Raw genomic sequence first — 26,902 nt, 5'->3', positions numbered from 1 at the left:
ATTCGATGCTGATTCACAGAATCAGCAATTTGGCCATAGACACAGCTTTACATTTTTTTTTTACATACCTCCAGGTACTCAGGCATGGCTCATGAATGCTGAAATAGTGGGGCAGATGCAGCATCTTGTGGGGGGGAGGGAAGGGGTACATGCTTGGCAGCAGACGCAGAAGTGGACCAGAAGTACTTCCAGTCCACTTCTGGGTCCACTGCCGAGCACGCAGGGGACTCCCCTCCACCTTGCCATGCCCTCCTGGCTCAGCAATTGGCTATGTGAGGACCCTAGGTGCCCCCGCCCCCAGCTCCAGGAGGCACCAGTCGCCTGGGTGGGGGGAGGGTCCCACACATGCTCCGTGGCAGACCTGGAAGTGAACTGGAAGTGCTTCTGGTCCACTTCTGGGTCCATCGCCGAGCGCGCGGGGGACCCGCCCCTGCACTCCCATGAGACACTCCATCCACCCCACCATCTCAGCGTTCACAAGCTGCCTGGTACCTTGAGGTATGTAGAAAAAACATTTAAAGCTGTGTCCATGTCCAAATCATTGTATCTTTCACAATAGATTTGGAGGGTTCCGACTGGATTCGGAGAGATCAAAGGGTCTCCTGATTTGATTCAGAGATTCGGTCACCTAATCGGGCCAAATCAGTGACTGAGGCTTCACACAGCCCTACTGACTGGCAAGGAATCTGTTCATTTTCCTGAAGTTACCAGATGTTGTTGTACTGTAGAACAGAGGGCAGATTTCATGCAAGATGCAGTCACAGCTCTCAAATGAAAAAAATGTTGATTATGCTTACTGGTATATTTTAAAGATTTTTCATATCCTTTGGTATTAATGTACTGTGCAAATTCATGTATGTTTGGGCCATATCCTGAAGTCTTTGTGTCACTAAAATCCTTCTGACATAAAATGTCTCCCAAGGCATCCATCAATTTTTAGGGTCTAGTTTTGCAACTTTAATCATTCAGTGATATGCCAGATTGTTTAATATCATGTTTTGGGACAAATTTTTGAAAAGTCTTAAACTGGCCAACATTTTACATATACAACTTTTTCAAGTGTTGATGTAATGTTATATTGATATTTAAAATAGGGTTAAATATCTGAAGCCCCTGAACAAGGCCTTGTGTTAAGTACACACATACTTGAAAGACCGATTGAGATGTTCCAGAAATTATGTACATCTAAGTACCATATTTAACAACTGAAGGTTTATAATCTCTGATAAATAATATGAAAAATATTTCATGTCTAAAAAGTAGACAGATACCAAATTAAAAAAGCAGAAAGGGGGTAGTAAAATAAAGCAGGATTGGTAGATACCTTTTTATATTCCTACTTCTGTAATGTGGCATACTGACTTCTGAATCATGGCAGATTAATCTTTAATGTTTTTCAGTGACTGAAAGCATATCTACTGTATCTATAAATGACTTGTTTACTACGGATGGTGAGGCCTGGGAACCTGGGTGTTCAAGTGTAGGGATATATCAGAAGCTCCATAAAGAATTTACTAGGAAAATTCAGGTAAGCCAGTTTTCACGTGTGTGTATATATAGATACTCTAGTTTAGGTAGAGACACCATTAAAAGAACTGCCTTATATAAGATTATATGTAGAAAGACTAGAATAAAAGAATGTAATGGTCACCAAGTTAGGAGTTTGGAAATGCTACAGTTAAGGTTGCCTATTCAAACTTCATATAACTTCCATATTCATTATGATATATATATTTAATTAGATGAGCTAAGAGTGTAGTGGTAATATATAGCCAGAAAAAGAGGCTCAGGCACATTTTGCCAGTGGTTTACACAGATATTTACTGACAGCAGAGAAATGCTGAGCTGCAGAATCCTGAGTTCCACTCCTAATTCTGCAGGGGAGCATGTTCTGACATTTTACAGACCTTTCTCTGTCTGTCCCATAACCTATTTCCTTCCAGCCTATACCTGTGTCTCCCCAGTTCTTGTTATTTACCTTGTCCGTATTCTCTTTTTTCATTTCCACTTATTCCCTGACTCCTATCGCTCCCCTTTTTAGTCGAGTCAGATTGCTTCTTTCTCTACAGAGCCTAGGCTACAGGCAAGAGAATTATCGGAAAAAAAGGACAGTCTACCTGCTCTACTGTTGGGCTCAGCAGCCCTGACATGCAACTGTAGGAAAAAGAATCTGCTTGGCCCTTGTCATTCTGTGGAGGCAAAGTATTTGAAGAATTTATCTGCCAGCCTCTAATAAATTTAATCTGAGCAGGTGCTAACTGCAATGTTCAGCAGTCTATAGTCTATCCCTAACATCAGGGTGACCATCCTAGCCAAATCTCAAGTCACTGCTCTGAAGTTTATGGGCACTACAAATTATTAAAGTTGCTGGCCAGTGTTAAGAAATGCATTTTCCCAGACACTGCACTCAAAAATGGGAGGAGAATTCTTGCTGGGCAGTCTGTATGGAAAATTTCAACCCAAACAATTGAAAAGTGGGGAAATTTTAAACAGGATCTTACAAAGGAAAGTGTTAAATATAACTTAAACATAAGTTTTGCTTACCACCTCTGCCTCTGACAAAAGCAAAGTTATGTGTTCCATAATTTGATAGTTTATAAGCGAGAGCTATGCTGTTCATTGATGCTGTAAAGTAAGATTTTCCTGCCAAGTGCCAAATTTCAAGAGTTGATGGATGAAGGTTTTTAACAGAATATATCCAGTCTTTCAGGTCTCATAAGACCTGGCAGATTGCAGATTTTGGCACTACAGATAGCTAATTAATCAGTAATCAGTGCAGTAGAAAAGATAACTTGCAGGTGTTTCTAAGTAAGCAGACTAAGCAATGATCATTACGCAGGTGAGCTTTCAACCTTCTGCAGCAGCGTATACTTCACTGTGTTTAAACCTTTAGGTGCTACAGCACAGCACATGGAGATTAATTGAGCTTTTGGTGAAAGTAAATTATCTATATGATTGTAGGCCAGCCAGTCAAATGGATTTTATGTTCCATCTCCTGAGGTATAAGCTTATTTTTTTTCATTCAGTAAAATATTTAGAGTGTAGGATTCTGTCAGCCAGACTGATTAAAATGAAGTACCTAAGTTGATTCAAACGGATAACTGTTAAACCAAAAAAATACATTTGCAGTTGCGAAACAGGTGACTACATTCACAAACAAGTATCCTACATGTGCAGTTTCCATGTTTGTTCACAGTGCATATTTGAATTCAAAATTAAAACATTTGTCCATTGTAACCTGTAGTCTCATTGCTAATTAATTACAACTGCTTGCATTTAATAATTTTTTTCTCACTTCTCATTAAAGTGAAAATTAACTTGAAAATAAGTAGACTGTAAGTAACCCTAAAACACATCCTTCTAGAGCCGCTCAAGAAGAATGGACCATTTTAACAAGCAGTCATTAAAAACTGCTCAGCAGCATTTGACAACAATGACTTACGAGCTGCATGAATGCAGGTCTGTAGCAGGTTACTTATTTTACAAAACATATTTGTATTTACAGGTTGTTTTTATTTATAGTTTATTTCTGTTTTGATAGGATCAAACAGCTGGACAAATTTCATGTTGCTATCATGGAGGAGCTTGAGAGTTTTGAAAAAGATTCTCACTCTTTGAAAAATATGGAGAAAGAATTTTTGGTTTGTATTTAAACAATTTCATTAAAAAACTATTTTAAAAAGAACTGCTATTTTGTCTTTTAATTGTGGAAGATCAGTTCTGGCTCAAAGGTGTGTTTTGCAGCTAGTTCTTAAAAAAAAACAAAAAACCGAACAACTAAAGATGAACTCTAAATCTCCCTGGGACTTAACTTTAAATTAAAAGAAATTAACAATTATATTTAAGATACTTTGACTTGAATCTTCTTGGTCCTGGCCATCCCTATGCACTTAGAATTTCTCAGTCCCCATTACAGATTTTCTGCTTCTTTGCATTGATGCGATGTATCCTAAGGCAAGTCACCTGGCCTCAGTAGTCCTCATTTAACTCAGACCTGAATTTTTGCCTAGTATCAAAATGGTACATTAACCTATTGGGCTTGATGGGTCAGCTAATAGATTTAATTTAAATTTCATGTTTTGGCCTTCCCGTTTTTAAATTGAGTTTAAAGCGAACAAGAAAACCAGTTTGGTCTCATTTTAACCACACTTAAATATTTGCAGTGTCTGATTGTTGTAGAAAAGATGTGTGACGCTTTAATTTCTGGAAAGTAAATGTTAAATTTGCAGCTTGAGTTAGAATGAGCTCTTTAAATATCGGACCTTGCCCCACTGAGCCTTATTTTTTTTTTTAAACACCTGCGGATAATCTGGGGTGTTGTCTTGTGTTGTATCAGGGTTGACTGCAGTTTTGCTAAGAGGTTAGACAGTAGATTTGGATAGGTTGGTTTAGAATCATTGAAAACTATGGTTGGAAGGAACCTCAGGTCATCTAGTCCAACACCTTGTTCAAATCAGGACCAGCTAGATCATTGCATAGGGATGATCCTGCCTCCGGCAGGGGTTTTGACTAAATAATACCTCAAGGTCCCTTCTGGCCCTGCTTCTCTATGACTCTATCACATGGGCTATGGTAGAATGCCTGCCCCTTCTAAATCTGTCATTCTAGCTTATTTTGACACTGAATATTACTATTAAAAATAAACCTGCATTGTGCTAATTTCTTAGTTGTTCAGTTTTGTTTTTATATTTCTTTTTAGAGTTTTTGGAAAAAGCAGGCAAATACTTTTAGTGTATACAAGAGAAATGAGCAACAGAGGTTAGTAGATTTTATTTTTGTTGGTATGAGACTCGGATTTGATCCATCACTTTACTATTTGCTTAGAGTGTGCTTTGGGCCAAATAAAACAGGGACAAAAGTCTTGCTCATCTGTGTAAATAGTGAAATCAGTGGATGAAGAGTTCTGTATACCTGAAATGTGCTAGCATTTTGGTTATCCCCCTGGGTTTTCGCCCTAATTCCACTGGGATATTACAATAACAACAGGAATAAGAATGCTTATTAAATAACACATGAGAATTTAGAAAAAGGGTGTATTTAGATTGGTGTGGACTCCATGTTTAGCTGAGATGTTTAATTCACTTCTTACTTTATTAGGATTCAGATTCTTAAAACTTCATTTGAGAAGAATATCTACCAAAGTGTTGAGTATGAGGAAAATATCTTAACTTCTGAGGTATGACAGTTTCCCTGTTCTTCTGGTTTTTGTTTTCTTGCTTATTTTTTCTATCACCAAATGTTGGTATTGAGTTCCTGATATAGATATTCCTTATAGGAAAAGTCTTTACCTCCACTGTACTATTAAGGTCCCTAGATACTTTTGATAAATTTTCAATGTCACAAGTACTCCTTAACATATACAGATATATGTTATATCTTAATACCTCTATTTTGTATCTAAAATAAATAACAGAATTGCTTGTGCTGTAGAACATGGACAACTTTTCTTGTACCTCAGGCACTCTTATTTTACCATTAACAAGTCTATCAATGACAAGTCTGATCTTAAACTAAAATCAAATGCATAAATGTCTCTGAAGATTTGCTGTCAGTCTTGATGGAAAAATAAACAAATGGTATAGATACCTCTATATTTTTATAGATGCATCTAATGAAAGAAGATATGAAAGGTCTTCAAGAGAAGCTCCTTAAGGAAATGGTAAATGAAGCTATTTTGTACGGATTGCTAATTACTTACTCTTTGCATTTTACTAAAGGAACTTAACAGTTTGTTTGCACATTGACTTCTTAAGTTGAAGCTGCAATTTTTAATATGCTGTTATTGTTTGTTTGAAATAAAATGAAAATAATTACAAATATTATTAAAATATCTTAAACCATATTCTTTTATTAATTTTTACTTAGAATTCATTAAATGATGTAAATAAATGTATTCCTATAGTTCTCTGCTTATGTAGTGACTCCCGCATGAGTTTTATTATGGCTCATATTAGAACAAATAGGAAAAGCAATGCATACATGTTGTGAGATTTGGATCTAGATGCTGTGATACTTTTTTAAAAGTTTTCTTTAAAGTATTGATAAATATAATATGTTTCTACCACAGCAAGAAGAGGAGCTATTTAATGTTCGCAGAGGATTGCAGACCCTGTTTTTGTCAGAAGAAAGAAAATTCTAATGTCAAATTTAAATACTTTAACAATATATTGTTATATTCAGATTAGTTATCAGTAATGTGAAGTTTGACAATCATATTCAGCAAAAGCAAACCACTGCTATGAAATCTCTTTTTTTCTTTAAAGATTGTAATTTTATGTGGATAAACTCTATTCTGTCACAAGCATTTGAGGTTTCTTTTGATTACCATAGTAAGATGTAATATGTAAATTTTGGATTTTTAAAGAAGTGCTATTTTTAAAGGATCTCCACATAAGATGCAAGGGATGTTTAACAATAAAGGATCATTTTTAAAAGATGTATTTATTCATGGATGTAGAAAAGTGGCCATTCCCAATTGACATGAAAAGGTCATGTTTATGTCATGACACCCTGTAGTGCATTGTGTCCAGTCAGGTGCAGAATATGACTGCAAATTATTTTAGCACATTAAAAGGAGATCAGAAAGGCATTTCTGGAAGTCGCATCCTATTTAACCCTGCTATTAGCTTTCAGTAGAAGTTTGTTGTAGACTAAAATCATTTGTAAAATGTGCATGTTTTTACCTTATTTTGCAAATATGTATTAAAATTTCCATGACACACACTTTTGGGTCTTTTCTTTCATCTTCACAAAACAGGCATTAACAAAAGGTGTATACATTGTGGTACAAGTTTAAGACTATTTTTTACTTAATAACACAAAATCTGTTGGCGTGCTGACATTTCCTGTATGTGTAGATGGATAGCTTTCCTTTGCATTTCAGTTATATTGTATTGCCACATGTTCTAGAAACCTTAGGGGAAAAGTCTTTATGAAGACTTCTTAATGGATTATGGATTTATTCAGTAACAAGGATGTTCTCTTCCGTGCCATGCAGCCAGTCTTCTCACCTCCAGATTTTCATATTCCCTTTCTTTCCACAGTCTTGCAACAAATGGATCTTCTAATTCTTCTCTTTCTGAAACAAAACCCAAGTAAACTGTATATTGTGGCTGTAGTACTGTCAGTAGCTTTTTAGGGAAATGAAGTTAAACATTTTCTAGATTGCCAAAAAAATTATTAATATAGGGAATCATTCATAAAATAAGCCTGCCTTAGAGGTCCTTCCTTCCTTCTGAGGAATTTTATCGATAAATATCCAACTCTGAGCTAACTCTTAGTTTTCTGTAGCTCTTTTTTTGCAGTCTGTTTTCCTTCAGCTTTATCTCAGATCTTGTACTTTGATCACTTTGCCTTCACAATGACACATTTCCTCTTTGTCATTACCTCATCATCCTCCAACTTTTTTGCCCTTCCTACTTTCCCTTTTCATTCCTAACACTGCTGCTCCTTTCTGACATGTAGCTTTTACTTTAAGCTGTACTCTATGTTCTTATCTCTGCTTCTACTACTCTACAGCTTTTTAACCTCAAGCATTTGTTCTGTCTTTTTCATTACCATATTCCTAGACCCCTGCTGTTGTGTTATGCTATTACTGTATTGTCAGTCTAAACACCGTCTTCCTTTTATTTTTTTATTTTTTTTAAGTTAGACATGCTTCACTTTGATTAGATTCTTATTCCTTCCAACCCAGAAAGCTCTTCTGTCAAGGATGGTGTTGCTTTTTCAAAAACTATTTTTCTCACTTTCCAGTTGAAATTCTGACTCTGTCTTCCTTCTCATTTATCATATTCCACTTTCTTATTGTCATAATCATAGTCCACAGTACAGCCTACTCCTAAATCTCTGATTTGTCCATTGTCACCCCTCGCAGTAACCATGGAACCTCACAACGCAGTTTTTCATAAAAACTTCTTTCCAGTGAAGAACTGACTTTAAGGTAAGATTTATAGTACACCTTTTTGAAGTGCAGGGATGCTGATACACAAGGCATGGAGGCTGGCTGGAGCACACTCCAGCGACTTGATTAATAGAGTCTGTTCGGACACACTGTAATTACAGTGTGTCAGAACAGCATCCTGGCACATGTACAAGCACCCACTGAGATTATACTATTTGAATAATTACTTTATAATGACCTTTCCTCTGATCTACCTATGTATTATTGGGTCACTGTGTTTGCTGAACCTTCACTGGATTTATTACAGGATTGTGTGTTTTAGCTTATGGTCCTTGCTTTATACTAAGTGGGAAGTTCTAAAATTGGTATTGATTTTGAATTGGTTTTTATTTAATTCACCCAGTTTCAGTTAATTTTGCATTGGTGAGCACATCAAGAAACATCATCTTAATTGAAGTGCTTATCCTCATTACTGCTACTGAACTGTATTTATTGACTTACTCGTGCTAATTTTTCTTCTTTCGAGTAGAAATACAAATTAGTTAACTATGGGTCTGGTCCTGTAAAGGTACTAAGTACTTTTGTCTCCCACAAATAGCACAAGTTGAGGCGGTTCAGCACCCTAGAGGATATGACTGCATTTGTAACACTGAGCCTCTGATATCTGAATATTCCTGTTAATGACAACTAAAAATGAATACGACTGATGTGTTCTTTTCTTAGTGGTGGTTTGACTGGAGACGTTCTTTCCGCAGAATCCAAACACTGAGGTTATTGTGTTTAACATAAGGTGTGTATAATTAGAGATTTTATAAATCACTTGCACATTGTGAGTGAAAATAAGAGCAGTTCACCCTAGAACTGTTTTTTCCCCTAGATTAAATGTAGTAGTGTGTAATGGATTCATCAAGTGCTTCAATTTTAAAAAATGTTCAATCTGTTATTTAAAAAATTGTGCGCAGGGTAAAATTGTTGCAACTAATATTTGTCTGTTCTATAGGTTGGGCTAAAGTCATCTCACTCGCTGACTTCCACAAGGAGTGGCGTACATAGGCAGTAAAAGATTTGGCCCATAAATTCTAACTTTTTCAGTAAGGTTGTCTTCAGACAAGTTAATTGTGCCCATAATTTTGATATCCAGTGTCTCTTTCAAAAATGTTAAATCATGATAATTGTCAAGCTAATCTCTCTTAAATGGCATCTTTTTTTATTGTATTTAAAGTGTGGTTTGGCATGCCAGGTAGTCATCACTAGGGGTATCTACTCAACTGTGAGGTTTATAATGCAGAACACAGGAGTAATATATATTTCCCCACACTCCTTTGTGCTCTGGCTCACCCTGCTTCCCATCCCAGCAAACAACTACGTCTCTGCCCCTGACCTGGAGCAGCCACCTAAACAAATTAAAAGGCAGTTTGGTTCTTGTGCCTGTTCAGTTCTGTGCTGTTCTGCTGAGGCTGTTAAAAAAAATAGCCAGATTATGGTAGAGATGAAGGGGATTTTTCTCCATAAGGAAACTGGGCTAAAGCCACCATGGACTAAATCCACAAAGGGCCTTTGGCATGCAAATCCAATATTTAGGTGCCACTGAGATACTCCATGGTCCTCCTGCCTACCCTTCACGATCATCAGAACCTAGGGACATTGGGACAAGTTCCCAATGCACCTACATTTCTATGGCTGGCATGTCCAATACCACCCAAGTCCTCACACCACCAAGCTGCTTCACCAACTAGAAGAAGGAAAACTGTTTGGAGGTCATTCAGTTAATTCTGAAACATAGTTTGTGGGTGTCAAGATAGCCTAAAGAATTTTGGTTGACTCTTAGTTAGAGAAGTTCTGAGCAAGGGATAAGTCCACTCACGGGTTCTCTTCGAAATAATATGTGCTTTCTTGTCATCTCCACTAGATGGACCTTGTGGAACGGTACATGCCAAAATGTTTACCACAACTCGAAATCTGTGTATAACCCATGAAGCTTCTGTGGCATACCATAAGGTTCATTAATTTTTTGCTTTCAGATTAGACAACAAGTGATTCTTTGTCTGCTGGTTTTACTTCCTTACCCATGAATGCTCAATCATTATATTCTTTGTCAAAAATCAGACAATTAAATTGTTTGTTAATACTTACAAAAATATGTTGAAAGACGGTGATGGTATTGACCCCCTTAAGGAGGTTAGCACATTCTAAAATTACGTATTTAAATGTGCAGATCTTTGGATCAAGCCGTTGTAGTGGTGCAAGGACTCAGACTTACATATATGTAACCAAAATGTAAAGATTCTGCAAAATTAAATCTAGGTGGGTATTAAGCTGAACTCTTTAGCAGGTGCTTAGCTATGCTGTGGGCCCCATTTCTGCAAAGGTCCAGATGCTGATGGCATCCATTATAGCTAGCAATGGTTTCTATTGTATATCCTCTCAATGTATGGTATGCATTCATAATTCCCATTCCTGTGAATGAGAACTCATTGTGTACAGTTACCACAGTACAATGAATAACCTGCTCTGGACTTCTGTGGTGAAGGAGCAACAGGAGATGGCTCAGTCCACCTCTGTTAGTAGCCCAGCCTGAAAAAAGAACTTTAAAAGCACCGTGCTCATTTCCTGCAATAAGTAGTCATTTAATTAAAGAACAAAATTAACAAGAATCAAAAATGCTGCAGCTGTTTTTGTTAGACATTATATAAAAAAGAAAGAAATTATAATACATTAAATCATTTTGTATAACATGAACTTAAGGGTTTTACAAACGAATTTTGAGAAGTTCCAAATGTCTTGTCAACATAATACTGAATGACAGCGTGTCATGTCCATTATGTCAGCGGCCTTGGAATGGGAAAGCCTGTACATGCACAACATCTCCTTTTCCAAGATATGCTGCAAAACAGTTTAAAACAAGTGTTTCAAGGAGAGCAGTAGGTTCCTTCAAGTAGTTTTACTTCAATCTTTTAGCTGATCCTCCCACCCCACAGGCCGTCACTTTTTAGGCATCAAAGAGTGAAGTACATCCTCTGGTATCTCCTCTTGTATGTAAGTGCTGCAGTCTTCACCTGCAGAGTCCTTCTTTCCCATAAACATCAGGTTGTCGTGAACTGAACTTCAGGGAAAGACCTTTTTACATTCCCTTATGTGTGTTCAGCGGCAGTATCAAAAAGTAAAGACATTCTTCTCAGAAGAAAATCTCTATGGTCTGTGAAATCTAGAGTAAAAAAAAAGCAAAGCATCTTTGTAGCATTGTGTTTCATGTTAAATACTTTGTTGTAGCAGGAAATAATGAAAAATTGTTTTAATGTGCTCGTTCTGGTCGGGGGCCTGTCCACACTGCAGTCACTGACAGTAAAACTTAGTTTTACATAACTTTGAACCATGAGTGACTGGTGCGTCCTGAATCTGGGTGGGGGGTACCCGCAGAAGCCGCTGACCCTGTCGGGGGGCACCATCCGTACCAACAGCATCGGTATTGGCCGTCAGGGGGACACATGCGCCCCCATGCCCCTACCAGTCACCTATGCTTTGAAATACCGGTGGCTAGCTTGTTGGGGTCTGTGTATCCTCTGATCCTGTCAGCTATGCCAAGCTGGTACTTGGGGCACCTTGAGGTAGAAGAGCAAGCCGACTGGGAAGGGGGCACTCAGACCTCTGAGTCTGTGCTGGCCCACCACCTTGTGCATTTCTTTTCCTGGCCGAGATGTAAAGCTCTAACTGTTTGTTGTACAGTGCCACTAATCATAAGCAGGAGGAATACTTAACCCTGGGATTCTGGCCAGATTACGAAACGTGTCATTTTAATCTGCCTAATTAAAGTCCCTGGTTTGTTTCAATTAGATAAAATATCTATCACTTCCAGACCTGATTTGTCACCTCTTCATTTTCTATATCGTTTTATCAGAAGCCTTGTAGCATAAATTCTAGTTTTGGAATATCCCAAGAACCTTAACGAATATCCAACCTGGTGCCTGGGATTGGAGAAGGGGATTTATAAAAGTTTGGGAATATGTTTGTGCACCCAAAGAGAAACCAACTAGCAATGAAAGGATTTCCTTATTTTTGCTCAACACTGGGTGCGTCTACACATGCGTCTTTTAAGCAGATGTAGCCTAAAATCGCCATTTTTAAGGCGTATTAAGGGCATGTGTCGCATAGCCTTAATAATGGCAATTTAAGGCTATGTGACCCTAAATCTGACACTTGCAAAAAGCAGGTATCAAATTTATGCGTGAATAGCTAAGCTGCACTACCGCATGTGTAGACATGCTAAATGTGTATTAATGCAGCGTGCATCAATGGATAGACACTGCATTAATGTGCATTAGTGTGTCTGCACATGCGCTAATGCAACTTAGCTATTGGCGCCTAAATTTAATGCGCCTTAATACGCATTAGCACGTCCACGTGTAGAGGCATGTCTAAATCATGTTAATATGCCTTAAGCAATGGCATATTAATTTTAGGCGCATGTAAATACAGGTGTAGACATGCCCACTGTTTACAGTGCAAACTCTAGAGCTTCACAGTTCGTCTGCCTTAGTCCACGTGCAGTTTTCTCACCCCAGAACCTCTTGTGTGTAATCTCTAGCCATGGCCTCTTAAGTCACAGGTGCAAGTAATTCATTTTGAGCAGTGTTTGGGGGAAATTTGGGGGTTTCCTCAACGGGCACTAATCTACCGTTAAAAATAGTATTCAAGCTGAAGAAAAAGTGCTTTGTGTTCCACGGTAAAGCTTTCTCAGCATTATTAGACCCACATGGGAGCAAAGTATTCTGTCGATTCAGAGCTCAAAAAGACTATTCCCGTAGGTAATGGAAAATAAATAACTGGGAAACTGACCTTGTCAAATGCTTGCTTGATGCATGTACTTCCATTTCATTACTTTTGTATTCATTTAGCTCTTTACGAATTGCTGCCTAGGAATTTAAAATTGAACACGATTAGCAAATAATTTTATTTATAGGCCTCAACAGGACACACAAAATGAGCAGAACAGCAATTCCTTGCAAAGTATGTAATGGGCCATATGCAGTGGAGCCAGCAAGACCCAATATTTGAGTTATGTGATTTCCCTTCATGCTGACTGGTCGCTGTTGTCAGAGACAAAGACACATGCTGCCACCAAGGGCATCACTGTTAGGCTGCCGTTGTAACGCCTTTATAGGCAGTCATGATGGAACCTGAAAGCATAAGGCTCATTTCCCAACACTTAGTGAGGCTCTGATTTATTTATGGAGCAGGCGCAGACGTTACCCAGCCAGCAACTGGCCAGTTGAAATTTAGAGAATTTCTATAAGTAAAAATCAGATGGCAGCTGGGTTGTCGCCATGTGCAAATGTTGGACATGATTCTGCTGCCCTTTCAGCATGGGAGGCCACAGCATCATAAGCAAGGGCAAAAGTTTCCTTTTTGGTACATAACCCCATACAATCAGCCCTGGGAAATGGAGTCAGTCCACTTCTCCAGATGACGACTGTTGATGGTCCTGGAATGTATTAAGTTGGTCTCGTAAATTCTTATCTATGTTGAATTTTCTAATTCAGCTACCTAAGCTTGTGAGGATTTAATATACAAGCATATGTCAAATCAGAGGTTTGGTTTATTGGAAGAAATAAAATTTCAAGGAGAAAGTAATGAAACATTTTCCTTGGTCCCCGAGCCATGAATGCATGTTTATCAAGTAAACAAGGAAGCAGGAATAAATGTTTAGCTGTACATTTACTTGAACCATAATAGATGATCAGGCAGGACAAAGGACTGCTTGAACCGCGCGACACCAGGATAAAATCCCAGCATCACATTTCTTTTTATGGATTGACAGTGATTCAGAATTTAACAACCTGAACTACGTCCTGGTGTGAGTGTTACTTATGTCTACAGAGATACAACCGCTCACACCACATTTAAGTTTGGCACAAAGTCCACTGAGGGGTGCTTCAGGCCGCGTGTGCAAATGGAAGGGCAGATTTTGGCTTAAATTCTCGTTTAGTTCCCAACTGCGCTCCGTGCTTTGCAGAATCATATGGGGAGCAGGGAGGTACCTATTATGCAAGAGGTCTGTTATAAAGCACGTATGTAATGAGTTTTTATGAGTGTTTATGTAATGTTTTTAATGAGTTTCTCCAGAAGAATAAGTGCAGCAAATCTCAACAACCTTCAGGCATGTTTCCCATTTTACAAACACTACAGTAAATGGCCAAGGGCACTTCAACTAAGGGGAAACAGCAAATAAAAACACTTTTTTCTTCCTATCTGAGTCCTCTGAAGTCACTTACGCTTTTCCTATATATTTTCTTTTCTTATTGGGAAACACTCCAGCATGTGTGGGAGTGAAGAAAACACATCCGATTTCCAGGATAAAGCACTGAGTAATCCAGTCGTACATTTGCCACTCTATCCAGTAATTATCTCAACAAGTCCAATTGTTTTCCCTGCCTACGACAATCTTGAGCCAAAACTTTAAAGCCTCCTTATTGAGCAATGAGACTAGCCTGATGCAAACCAAGCCCTTTCTTCACCCCTTTTCTTGCTTAAGCATGAAACCCAAGGTTATTTAATACTGTAAATCAGATATAAAGCATGGGATGTGGCAGGCATATGATGGGGCAAACAGGAGTTCTCTAGTTAGACTAGCTCTTTTCAAGGCTAATGTAACTGTGGATTAAGCTTTTCTTGGGAATTTACAGTAACACAGTAACTTTGGGTGAATGTTTGTAATCAGTTTTGTCCTGAGTAACTTTGTGACTAAGAGATAGTAATGTCCTGGGGGACACAAGCCCAGGAGAGATTATGCAATATTCTGCATACCAGGCTTTTTTTGAGACATTGAGGGTTTTAAAAGCATTTACAGTATGAAAAAGGCGTTTTTGCAGCCCGTAGGCAAGGTAGTCACTGCATGCTAAATATACCGGGGCGCTCGGTTAAATCCATCCCACCGATTCCTGCCTTAAGAATCTCGTGTGTCGTGTGTGTTTAACTCCTAATAATGATCTTGAGAGAGGAAACAAATTCCTCTGTATTATAGGCAGCCCTGTTACCTTCAGAAGCAAGAATGTGGTTTAGGAAGGGCACTGAGCACTCGGTTTCACTTGAAGGCAACACACTTGCTCCAGTGAGTATTAACCAGAGTATCGAGACCCACTAATTACAGTATTGCTTACACAACCTGGCGCACCACCAACGCACCACGAATGAAAGGATCACACTTGGCTTCATTATATATATACCTTATCTGCTGCTGACAGTCTTGTCCAAGGTTTATCTGCTCGTCTGTCATAGTCCTGTGCTTTTGCCACTTCCACATAATCACTGAATCGAATTAAGATTTTTCTGTCTCTTAGTTCATCGACTGTCGGTCTCTGATTGAGCTGTAGTAATGGGCAGAGTAAAGACCTCAATACAAACCAAGTAGGATGGAGACAAGTATACAATCATTTTGTTTCTTAATTTGGGTGCTACATTTATTACATACAAGACAACTGTTAACCCCAACTTCTGAAAAAATGTCTTTTTAATCCACGTGTATGTAATGCCCAGGAAGAATGGGATGTGCAGCAGAAGCTGCTCTCATTTACATGGATGGACGTTCAGAGTAAGCTTGACATTCCTTGTGCTGTCACTACAGGGATTTACTCGTACCCTTAACAGTATTAGTATTATGACAGTAAAGATGGGTTAAAAGTGGTTGAGGGGTACTGTTCAATAGCTTTACAACAGGTTTGGCAAGAACATGCTGGAACACTGAACTTCATAAAGCTGCTCTTAGAGGGCGATTAAAGTTGTCACAGTGAATTACAACATAGGGATTCTTCTACCAAAGTTACTGGCAGAGCTCCGGTCCCCAGACCTATTACCAAATTTTGTCTTTGTGCGTACGTACATGTGCACTGACCCCAGCAGAGATGCCTGCAAATTAAACGGGCAAGATCAGACCTAGAACCTGCCAGTGCCTTCAAAGGTCTGCAAAGAGCCTGAAGGCAGGAACACACCTGCTGCTCAGCAGGGAGTCAGCTCGCTCCCGCATTCACACTGCTACCGACGCAGGCAGGAACTGCTTGCCTGGCAATATAGTTGCAAAATATGCGGTATGTGGGCAAATGATCACAGATTAGCTGATTTTTGGTTTACATATACATTTTCCATTAGGCTGTCACATACCATCGTCATCACTTAAAGACACAGCGTTTGTTCACAATGACCTGATCTATTACAGTTATTTTCCGTTTCGGTCAGCAGATACCACTGTGGACAAATATGAGCTTTTCCACAGTGATCCCTCCACAGCTGGCTGACATAACATTCAGAAATCATATTTCCCCTCCAGACTCCTAGCTTTGCATTAATGTTCAAAGAAGTGAATAAAAACATTTGTAAGATTTTACCTTTCTTGTCAATCTCTGCTTGATTTCCCTTCTTTCTTCTTGTTCTGTTTGATCATTTCTTTCTGCAGAAAATATAAAAAAAGAAACAACTTTCCTCATGTAGGAAGACCAGAGACATGTAAAATATCCAAGCAGTAAAAATGACAGTACAGAAGAATGTGCTGCTATTCCTTAGAACCTCTGCATTGCTAGGGCTGTCCCTGGTGTACCTGCCTGGTGTCTGGGCAGAGTGCGGCACTACTCCGCAGCAAAGGTGAACGTGCGTTTGTGCCCGTGTCAGCTTTTCCACTGACCTAACCTCCAATTCCAATGAGCTTTTAATATACGTAAACCAGCCAATCTGATTCTTTGGTTTTAGCAGGAAAGTGAGGGCATTTTAAAATGATTAATGACAAAGCATAACGCCGTCCGGTCATGTAGGTCTTATAAAACAGTGAAATACTGAACTGAACATGCTCAGGGAAAGCACGTTCTGTGAGAGCCAATTCTCAGGCTACGTATTTTGCGGGTTCCCTTGCTACAACTGTCACCTTTAGCTTGAACCCATTCTTTTTTTCCTCTGCCACGTTCAATACAGCCTCTTTATACTCCAGGGTTTTCTTTTGTAATGTTCGATTCTAACCAAAGCCAGCCTGCTTTTGTGTGTTGTGACTATTAACATTCAAGCCGTGATAACTCCTACACACTGAATCTAAAAATAGACTGGAGTTGCTGTAACACTGTGTGAAATATATCCCTTGCCTTGGGATAAAAGTTAATGGATTTTCTATTTCTAGTCCTATCTGTTACTAAATTAAGACTCAAAGCCCATAACCTGAACAAAGCTGGGGACCCAGAGAAAAGCTATTTAACCATTCAGTGATTCCCTTGATTCCCTGTAATTCGGTGCAATTATATCTTGTCGCTTAAGCAGAAGCACATTCTGTTGGATGTTTTTAGCGTTAAATCATAAGGATGATTTCATGCGACTGCAAGAATAGACCAGCACTGTAGACAAGTTCCTAAAAAGGCAATCTTGAGAAATGAACTTTTTTCCCCCCATTTTTGTATTCTTTAGATGACTCTGAAATTCAACCATGGGGATCTTTTTAAAGCCAATTAACAGTGGCATCTCTGCAGAGGCATGTGCTTAACTATTTCCTCTGAAAAACCAAGCTTTTTGTCAATCTAATGTCCCATCAGAATATGGTCACCATGGGTTTTACATGGGGACGGCTTGGTCTTCTAAGAGGAAACGCACATATGCAGAGGTGGTGGGATGATGCATTTCTCGTAGTTTTGAAATGCTCAGCATGCATCTTTGCCTATTGCTGCCCTGACACATTTGGAGAAACGCAGCCCAGACTTTGCTGAAAGATAGCGCTGTAGCAATTGTGGAAATAGGAAACACAACCTGTCAGGCAAGCAGAGCTGAATTCCTGGTCCACTGTCCCCACGTGCAGGCAGAAAATGGTAGCAGAGATATCACCAAATGGAAATGTTCCAGAAGAAAATTTAGGGGGGTTTTCACAACACCATCACACCGACTGCGCTTAAGTCTGTTCATTAGTAAATGGTTGGCTTTAACACCATCAATCTCAATAGAGCGAGGCCCCCGATTACAGTGTGCCATGCAGAAGTGTCATTCGCATCCCTTCACTACGTGAGTTATTTAGGGGACTCTAAGCTATGCGTGGCACCACAACATTCAGCTGTGTCAGGTCATGCAGCAGAGCTGCTTCCGTCTGATACCACAGGAGCTGCCTGTTTGACTCTGAATGTCAACATCCTGCTCTCAGGTCTCTGTGACCTTCTGGGATTTCCCTTCAATCTGAGCACCCAATAGCTGGCTGTCTTGCTCTGAGCTGTACTAGCACTCTTACTATATTTACAGCTGCAGGAATTAAAAGATCAATGAGATTATAAGAAAGTGTTCTTTTTTTTTAAGTACTTCTTTTATCCCAGAGTCATGTCCATGAGGGAGATAAGAGCCATAACTCTCCTAATCCCATGAACTCCCTTTTAAAATAGCATAATAGCAGCTGTTCAGCAATTACATGGTGCTTTGCATCTTGAAAGGCTTGTACAAACATGAACTAATTAATCCTTAGAACATCCTTTGGGGTAGCATTACTGCCATCAACAGTACTATGCATATCTATGACCCATTACTGCCTTCAGACTCAGACCTGCAAACTCTTCCAGCTCAGGATTTTAATCAGGGTATTTCCTTGGCTAAGGTTTTGCAAGATCAACAAACTGACTCCATGCAAACTGTTAACCTTCCCTGGTATGCACCCTCAGGCCTGCGGTGACATTAGTTCCATGCCAAGCAGCTATGTTTTATCAAAGGGAAAGGGAAATAAAATAGAAGAGGACAGCCTCTGATGTCAGATGAAGCAGTGTAGATCTGGAGTAGCTGCCCTGAAGACAACGGATTTAGTCCACCTGTGTAGCCACTCAAATAGGACCTAAGTCTAGCCTACCTGGCATTTAGGACCTGTCTTTAACTCTCTTTACCTTCTTTTTTGCTTTATCTCCAACTCTGTGCTCATTAAATGAATGTAACACTTCTTTTTAGTCAGCTTAACCTACAGTAAGGCTACATCCAACATACAGCAACAAGGAAACGCAACTGATAAGGACCAGATTTTCAGAAGACCTTATCTCTGATTCAGGAAACCCAACCAAAGGGAGCAGCTTTTCAGTGGGAGAAGCTGAATGCTTGGCTCTCTGGAAAATCCGACCCCATATGTCTTAGAAACCTTAGGTTCATTTTTTCTCTTTCAAGGGCGGGGGTTGAGATGAGATGGCTTCCTCTCTTTATATGTCACAAGTATATGTGTTGGTTGTGATTTGAAAATATATAAATGCTTGTGTGGGCGTGCTCTCAGTATGCCTAATTTGAAACGACTCGGCATGTCCCAGGTATAGTCATAAAATATTTTTGAGCTAACCATGGACCCCCTCTTCTGTTCACACTGAAGCAACAACCCCATCAACTTCAATAGGAGTAGCAGCAGATAAACTTGTCAGGATAAAGTGACAAGGAAGAGAAAGCACCCAGCAATCCAAGTCTTCCCAAACTCTGCTTGTGCTTTTGTAATCTGTGTATTCTGTAATCACAGCCATCTCTGGTTATGCTGCTATTTCCCAGCATATGGAGAATTTCCCAGGAGAATATGTAACATAAATAATTCAACTTTATAAAGATGCTTCCTAACTGCAAAACATTCAAAATAATTACTATCCCCAGGAAGGACTTTCCTGTGTGTAAGCTGAGCAAGACGCAGCTCACTGCTGAATGGCCTGTGTCAGACACCTGCAGAACTCATCAGGTTGGAGCAGTGGTTTTCAAACTATTTGGTGGACCCTGGGGGCTCTGCGATATGTCATCGGGTGGTCCACCAAGAAATTGGGGGCAATGACAGAGCAGGCCAGGTCACCTGGCCCCGGGTCAGCTCATGTGGCCTGTGGACGCAGGGGTAGAGGCCCCACAGCACAAGAAGTGATAGGAAAGGGGTCTGTGACTTTAGGCAGTTTGAAAACCACTGGATTGAAACATCAGGCCCAGCTCTGTGACATGAAATTATGATGGAAATAGGCAAATTATTAAGATAATGTTTCCTACCAAATTGTCTGAGCTAAAAGCCAAGCAAAGCCCTGCTTTAGGAAAAGAGAAACATGGCCTGTTCTGTTTTCAACCAGAAGCGGATGCTTGTTCCTCACATACTACTGCCGTGTTACATTTCTGCTGTTCAAATGCACCAGGATCACAACAGAAGTTGTGATCTTTTCCCTTAAAATAGAGGCCTTCTCACCTCTCCAAATCTGCTGCTACTTGTCACACAAACAGTGTTCGGGGCATTCCCTCTTCCCATCAGTAAGGGCATCCCTCGCTAAATGCTCATGCCTGATCCCGCCTCCCCATTGAGCACCCTCCTCTTACAGGAAAGGCTTAGTTACTAGGGTTGTGCGAAGCTTTGGTCCCTGATTCAATTCGGCAGAGATTCGGCCCTATCTGGTGGCCGAATCTCTGAATCCAAACTGAATCAAAGGACCCTTTAATCTCTCCAAATCGAATTGGAACCCTCCAAATAGATTTGGGGAGATTCGGACAGATTTGGAGATTCAGATGCAAATACAACTTTAAATGTTTTTTCTGCATACCTCTAGGTAGCAGGGGCTCATGAGTGCTGTGATGCTAGAGTGCATGGAGCATCCCACAGGAGTATGGGGGGGTCCCCAGCATGCTCAGCAGCAGACCAGGAAAAGGATCAGAAGCCCCTAGGACACTGGTGCCTCCTGAGTCTGGGGGGGGGGCACACGGGGTCCCCCTACGGCTGATAGCTGAGCCGGGAAGGCACAGGGGGGACCCCAGTGCACTCCCTGGCAGACCCAGAGGTGGACCAGAAGTACTTCCAGTCCACTTCCGGGTTCACCGCCGAGCATGTGGAGGGCCCCCCCACTCTCCTGTGGGATGCTCCATGCGCCCCAGCATCACAGCAATCAAGAGCCGTGCCTGCTACCTGGAGGTATGTAGAAAAAACATTTAAAGCTGTGTCTATGGCCGAATCACTGATTCTCCGAATCAGCATCGAATCTTTAGGTTCGGATTCAGCCAAATCAAATCAGGGACAGTGATCCAAATCAACAAATCAAATCACTGTCCCCGATTCAGGCCGAATCTGAATCCAAATCAAATAGGGCCCGCTTCTCACACCCCTATTACTCAAATGTTTGCTTAGCTTTGCATTGTATTGCTTTGCTTTGCTTTGCTTTGCTTTGCTTTGCTTTGCTTTGCAAGATGTTCAGCCAAGGTCGCTAGGAGCAGAGGCAACTAGGCATAGAGTTTGATGCCCCTGTTTTATCTCCCAGTGGCTCTTCCTGGCTTACATTCAGATTCCATTATCATTAAAAAGGCTCTGGCCTGATGTGGCCAACTGACTTGCTAGGAAAATCACTGTTCTGCCAGGATATTTGTGCATTTCATGCTGGGACAGATAGAGTTTAATTGCACCATCTTCTGGGATAGTCAGCACTTGTTGAACTGAGCTAAACTTCCTTCCTTGTACTTCCATAGCAGAATGATCACAACCACAGGCCTTTGAAAATGGTGATGTGAATCAGTCCTTTTTTCTGCACTAAGTTGCCTTCAGCCAAGTGTAAATTATGACTCCTGCACCAGACCAGAAACGCAGAGCCCATACAAAATTAAAACTTTAGTTGTGACATTTATTACCAAGCAGGAAGTATGAATTTGTTTACAGAAAAGAATGCTCCATAGAAATGTACTCAGTGGTTTCTACAAAACCATATAAAATACTATAAGGAAAATGAAACAATAGAAAATACTCACGTTTAAGTATATTTCTTCTTTCTAGCTCCTCTACAGCAGGTCTTTGGCTCAGTCGCCTGCGGAAAAACACCAAAATCACGTTTTGTACCATGCCTGTTCTTGCAAAAGTCTGCACTGCTCTGAGTTTGTGCTCGTGGTTTTCTCAGACAATCCTCTCCCGTCAGGGAAGAAGGGGAATCCTGAAAACTGGATATTTCTTTTGTTGCTATTTTATTCGTCTCAAATGCCAGCAATGCAGATGAAGTTCTCCTCTAGTTTGTTCTGCTCGCAATATAATCCTTCCCAGGAACACACGTTCTTTTCATCCTGCCTGCCCAAGTCTGCCAAATGCCCTAGTAGTTAAATGCACTCTTGAGGAGGTATTTAAGATGATGATCAAATGGGTTTCTCAGAAGTCTTCTGCAGCAATTGCTGCCCCCACTTTCAAATCATGGGTGCTGTTCATAGTCTCACAAATATCATATCTTGACAAAACTCAGCCTTCCTAGAAATAAAGCCTCACAATGCAAGTGGTTTCCTGATTACAGAAATACGGCAAATCAATCCACTACTGCCTGCCGTTCATGTGCTGCTCGCAGCCTCATGCCGTCTGAAACTGTCTTATGCAGTTTCACCTCCCCTTTCACTAGTGCTGCCTCAGGATTGAGTCTTCAGATCATATGATTGGTGCCATAGTGATTTTATCCTGCATAATAAATGAGACTTCCCCGAGAGCGCCCGCTAATATCTGCAGAGAATCTCAGGTAATTGAACACCCACACACAGCATTTACGGCTCCTGTGTTTGCTAGCTTTCATATAAGAAACCGGCTGAGTGATAGGAAAGGGTTGGTGCTGATTTCTGGCCTGTATTCTGGCAATATGAGGGAGTTTCATTGTCTCCGCTGCAATGGATGTTTCAGTGTGGGATTCCCGAGACAAAGGACTGGCAGAAAAGGGGCAGGTCTGACGACCTGTGACGAGGGGGGAATTCTAAAACCGTTTCAGACAATCGTGCTTTATCAAATGCAACCCAGGATCACCGCTACCGGACACCAAAATCACAGGTTCATGTTTCTTGTGTTAGGTCCCTTGCAAGGGTTTGTCATCCCTCCTACAGAAATCACTCGCTTGTTACCCTAAGGGGTTGGGTGCAAAATATACCCCAGCCACCTTCGTGGGTACCGCTCCTTTTTATCTTTTTTTTTGTTTTTCTTAAATTAATTTTCCTAAAATTGATGACAGCACAAAACTGCATTCCAAGGACAGTGTCATGAATGTGAGGTGATTCCAATGACTTTGATTTAGCTACCCCTTATTTATATAAATGACAGCAACACTGGGAGCCCCTGAAGAGCAGTACTTGAGGACCAACCCCTGGCCCTGGCTTGAGTCATTTTTCCTGCTGACCACTTGGTGTCTCTCTGATTTCAGGGAGTCTCGGGATTTCCCTTTAGGCTTTGCGGGGCACATCCTTACCTGGTGCACTTTGGTATAATGCACAGGATTTGGCAGTGTGTTTTTAATTCATGTAACCCCACTCCTCTACCCCCCACCCCCGCGTGTCTCAGAAATGATACAATTCCCCAGGTGTGTTTTGCTTCAAAGAGATTATTGTGCTTTTGTACAGGTCGAGGAAGATGGATTATTCTGGGGCTTATCTCCACATCAGAGGTCCACCAGACCTGCTATTGAGACACTTCCCCCCACCCTCCCCAACCACTTGAAATTACAAGTTGTCACTTGTCCAAATGAGATTTATACTATCTCACAGAAACTGTATGTTAACCTAGAGAATTAAAAGCCTAAGACTGACTGAAGCAGAGCTATGAGCACTTATGAATATTAATGTTTGGTGCATTGACGTATACATTGGAGTAAAACCCCTTATTTTTTTTTAAAAAAATCCTGCAGGCAAGAAATGGCAGGTAAATCCTCTGCTGTGAGGCTGGCAACCCCTCAGATACATGCACTGTGACTTCCTCTCTCCAGATGTCAAGTGCAGGAAAAGAGGGACAGAGGGAAGGCTTCTTTATGCATCAGCAACTGCAACCAGTTTGTTTTCAAACGTGGCACCTGCCAAGCCCAGCATTTCAGACTGGTCTGCACACACTCCCAGCTGGCACAGGTCATTACAGCAATTGCAGAGGGGAAATGTTCATGCCAAGGGTCAGGCAAGGGTCTAACTGAGCACCAATGTCAGACAACCCTTCCAGAAATCCTCGTGACCCTGAGAGCTGGACCTGTAAAGGGGCTAGCTTCCCAGACACGGCGTGATGTGTACACCACTTACTTCTGTGGGGCTGAGAAGGACGCCTGACCCACCCACTGCCCTCCCTGCCATCCAAGCTGAGCCCTGAAATGAGGCAGTAAAGGCAGCCTAGGATGCCTGCCCCACTGCCATACTGAACCACACCAGAGACAGAGGTCTCAAGAGCAGCAGCGATGGTGTCCTTGTGGCAGCTCTTTTCACGTTTGGCATGTGGAGGGGGGGTGGAGCGGGCACACTTCTTCGCAGCATCCTCCAGAGCACTGCTTACGTGGGCCTGGGAAGGGCAGTGCCAGATGACATGCTCAGCTCAGCAGACCTAGCAGGAGCTACGTGACCACCACAGCCAGGCAGCAGACCCCCAACAACAATGTTTGAAAGGGCACTGGGGGCTATTTGCCTTGCTTTGGAGACTTTAAAAGGTCCTTGGGATCCATTTTCAAGCTTTTCTCTGTAACTGTGAGGGCTGGAAATGGACTTTACCCCACACAGCTGAGAATCCCACACAATACCATGACTTCAGCAGCTGAGGCATTGAGAAGAACACCCTCTGTCACTGGCAGCATTGCTGATTTGGTGGTTACCCTGGCACAAGGACATTTTCCTTGCATTTTGTTGTCCCTTGTCCTGCTCAGCAGGCATGTAGGTCCAGGAATCTATCTGCCTACCTACTCTGGCTCTGCATTGGCACGGTGGTACCGCAGCCCTTCCATAATGGGATGGAAAGGCCTCTTCAGTGATCACTGCACGCACCTGGGGATCACAGCCAGCCAGCAGAGATGAAAGGTGCCAGCTGCTTCCCTATCTCAGTTCTGATTGGGAAAGAGGCAGGCAGCTGTGTGGCCAACAGGAGAAGGAGTCCCTGTTTTTCTAACATGCACTTCAGAGAAGCCAGAGGACTAGATGGAGAGAATGGCTTCCTCGTGCTCTGGAGCAGCCTAGGTCTGTGAGTACTGGGGCCTGGGCCCTTTTCTCTGTATTGCAGAATGGCTCAAGGAGCCTCCTTAGGAGGAGTTTTACACAACACTGGTTTGGAGTGGGTTCTTCCCAGCTCAAAGAGGGCAACTCCCAGTTCCTCTCTGAGTCACTCCTGTTGATCCAGCACAGGCTGCCCTTGGCTGGGGACTACCAGGGACCTCCCAAAGAAGGATGCTTCATCACACTATGGCTGAACTGGCCTGGCACCCAGTCTCTACCAGCTAGTCAACACCACTTGATTTTTTTTCAAGGAAGGGGTGCAGCCATCTTCCATTGTGGTAGCCTCCCCCTGAGGACTTCACCACCCTAGCTGACCTAAAACCTCTACCCTGACTTACAACAGTTCAAACAGAAATAAGCAAGGGGTAAATGTGGTTCTGAGACCTGGGCTCAGGTGAAATACCCTGGCCATGAGGGTGCAGTGGTGCAGTTTAGGCATATGTGCTTGAAACCATTTGTGTTTCTGCCCAGGAGTTGCCACTTGGGGCTCAGGAAGCTAACTGCTGCATCCCTACTTAGTATGCTGAGCTGAGCCCCTAGCACTGCACTCTGGCTGTCTCCCTCTTCCCCCAACACCCCACTTGTTCTGGAAAAAACAACAGCAGAGGAAGGAAATACTGCCATTTTCCATGGGCAAAATGAGCTTCCTGAGACAGGCTGGCACAGTCCCCAGCAACACTGCCTTGGAAACTCCCTTTTGTGCAAAGACAACGAGCGTCACTTGGCCGTGGGAGGTGACTTCTTGGCCATGGTCCTCTTGGGAAGAGCAGGTTGCAAACATTCGGCTCTTTGCAGGGAATGCTAAACACCTCCATATGTTTATAAACATCCAGCCATTTAAAGATTAAAAACAGGCTTTGAGCCACAGCTCGTGCTAAGTAATTCTGGAGGACAGGGTGGACATTCACCAAGGGAAATCCTTTAAAAAGGTCAAAATCGACTGGTGGTGGACACACTGTCAACACAAGTGGCTGCGTAAGGAGCCAAAAGCTGTTTGTCTAAAAGCTCTGCTGGAAGAGTGCTAGAGATTTTTTTTGAATGGGTGTCCTGATGTGGTGGCCAGGTGGGGAGTTAATTAGTGCAGTGGCTCAATTGACCTCACCCTGCTCCATCTGCACCAAGGGTCTGCTCTGCAATGAGGGACTCGGCCAGTGGCCAGTTGGAAAAGTGCAGGCTGGCAGTACCCATATCATGCCAGGTGCTTGGCTGAGGCTAGGAGCTAACTGCTGATTGCAGCTGGCCTGCCAGATACCTTCAGGTAATTTGCTGCTACCAGCCTATTAGTGAATGTAAAGGCTGAAAGCTGAGCCCAGCAAGGCCAACGGTCTCTCTGCTTTGGGTTTTTCCTGGACTCTGCTGCCCTAGAAGAGGCTAGACTCTCACAGTGACTTTGGCCAGAGTGGGAGGTCACAACCATAAGTGAAACGAGCTGAGGCATTCATTGGAGGTGGCACAGCACCTCTGCCACGTCTGGCTTGTACTGTTCTGGCATAAGTTATACCTGGGCAACTGCCTGTTTCGGGTCTCCACAGTGAGCGCCCACAGAGCCCATTATGTGCCACAAAGGAGCTAAACTCTGGATGTCAGTATTTTGAATCCCTCCCATCAGAGTGAGCCACTTCCAACTTGAAGCTTCTCCCCCCCCACCATTCATTCTTCCCTGACAAGTATCATTAAACTTGCAAGAATGCTGAATATATTCATTTCTCTCCAGCTGAGGATTTGGCAGGTACAGTCCCACTAATATGGCTATAGCAGATATGCCAGCTGAGGACTTAGCCTAGAGATTTAAGTTACTCCTTGACTTGGAGCCTTGGGAGTTGAAGGATGTCAGAAGCAAACTTGAAAAGAGAATTTGCTCCGTGACACTGCAGTGTGGTTGAATTCAAGTAGTATATGAATAGCTGAGGTGCTGTTTGATGCCATTTTCCTATGAATCATACTTGGACACACACAGCCCACTTGTCTGATCACCTGTAGATGATGATTAAAATTTAAGGTAATGACCAAATGATTGGGTCCAAAATTTGGGCATGCTGCACTACGGTTTTGCCCTCTATTATG

General features: G+C 41.7%; 2 protein-coding genes across 9 annotated transcripts in view; one reads left to right on the top strand and one right to left on the bottom strand.

Moving 5' to 3' along the window:
* Positions 1-6,723, top strand: part of SYCP2 (synaptonemal complex protein 2) — a 45,501-nt gene extending 38,778 nt beyond the window's left edge. For both annotated transcript variants that reach the window (XM_019548215.1, XM_019548216.1), the window contains 7 exons: positions 1,401-1,528; positions 3,365-3,459; positions 3,542-3,641; positions 4,700-4,758; positions 5,098-5,176; positions 5,603-5,659; positions 6,068-6,723. In XM_019548215.1, the coding sequence (XP_019403760.1) occupies positions 1,401-1,528; positions 3,365-3,459; positions 3,542-3,641; positions 4,700-4,758; positions 5,098-5,176; positions 5,603-5,659; positions 6,068-6,139 (590 nt within the window). In that variant the 3' untranslated portion in view covers positions 6,140-6,723. The remainder of the gene's footprint in view (positions 1-1,400; positions 1,529-3,364; positions 3,460-3,541; positions 3,642-4,699; positions 4,759-5,097; positions 5,177-5,602; positions 5,660-6,067) is intronic.
* A 2,200-nt stretch (positions 6,724-8,923) lies between these two features.
* The window catches only part of PHACTR3 (phosphatase and actin regulator 3), a 165,607-nt gene continuing 147,628 nt past the window's right edge, over positions 8,924-26,902 (bottom strand). For 3 of the 7 annotated variants that reach the window (XM_019548213.1, XM_019548212.1, XM_019548214.1), the window contains 5 exons: positions 21,614-21,669; positions 16,276-16,337; positions 15,121-15,261; positions 12,734-12,810; positions 8,924-11,105 (listed from right to left, as the gene is read on the bottom strand). In XM_019548213.1, the coding sequence (XP_019403758.1) occupies positions 11,090-11,105; positions 12,734-12,810; positions 15,121-15,261; positions 16,276-16,337; positions 21,614-21,669 (352 nt within the window). In that variant the 3' untranslated portion in view covers positions 8,924-11,089. The remainder of the gene's footprint in view (positions 11,106-12,733; positions 12,811-15,120; positions 15,262-16,275; positions 16,338-21,613; positions 21,670-26,902) is intronic. The other 4 variants (XM_019548208.1, XM_019548209.1, XM_019548211.1 and 1 more) reach the window with 3 other exon arrangements.

Source organism: Crocodylus porosus, unplaced genomic scaffold (assembly GCF_001723895.1).
Source record: "Crocodylus porosus isolate Cpor-Errol unplaced genomic scaffold, CroPor_comp1, whole genome shotgun sequence".
Classification (NCBI taxonomy): Eukaryota; Metazoa; Chordata; order Crocodylia; family Crocodylidae; genus Crocodylus; species Crocodylus porosus.
The sequence above is the reverse complement of the archived record's forward strand: the minus strand, read 5'-3'. Positions and strand labels throughout refer to the sequence as shown.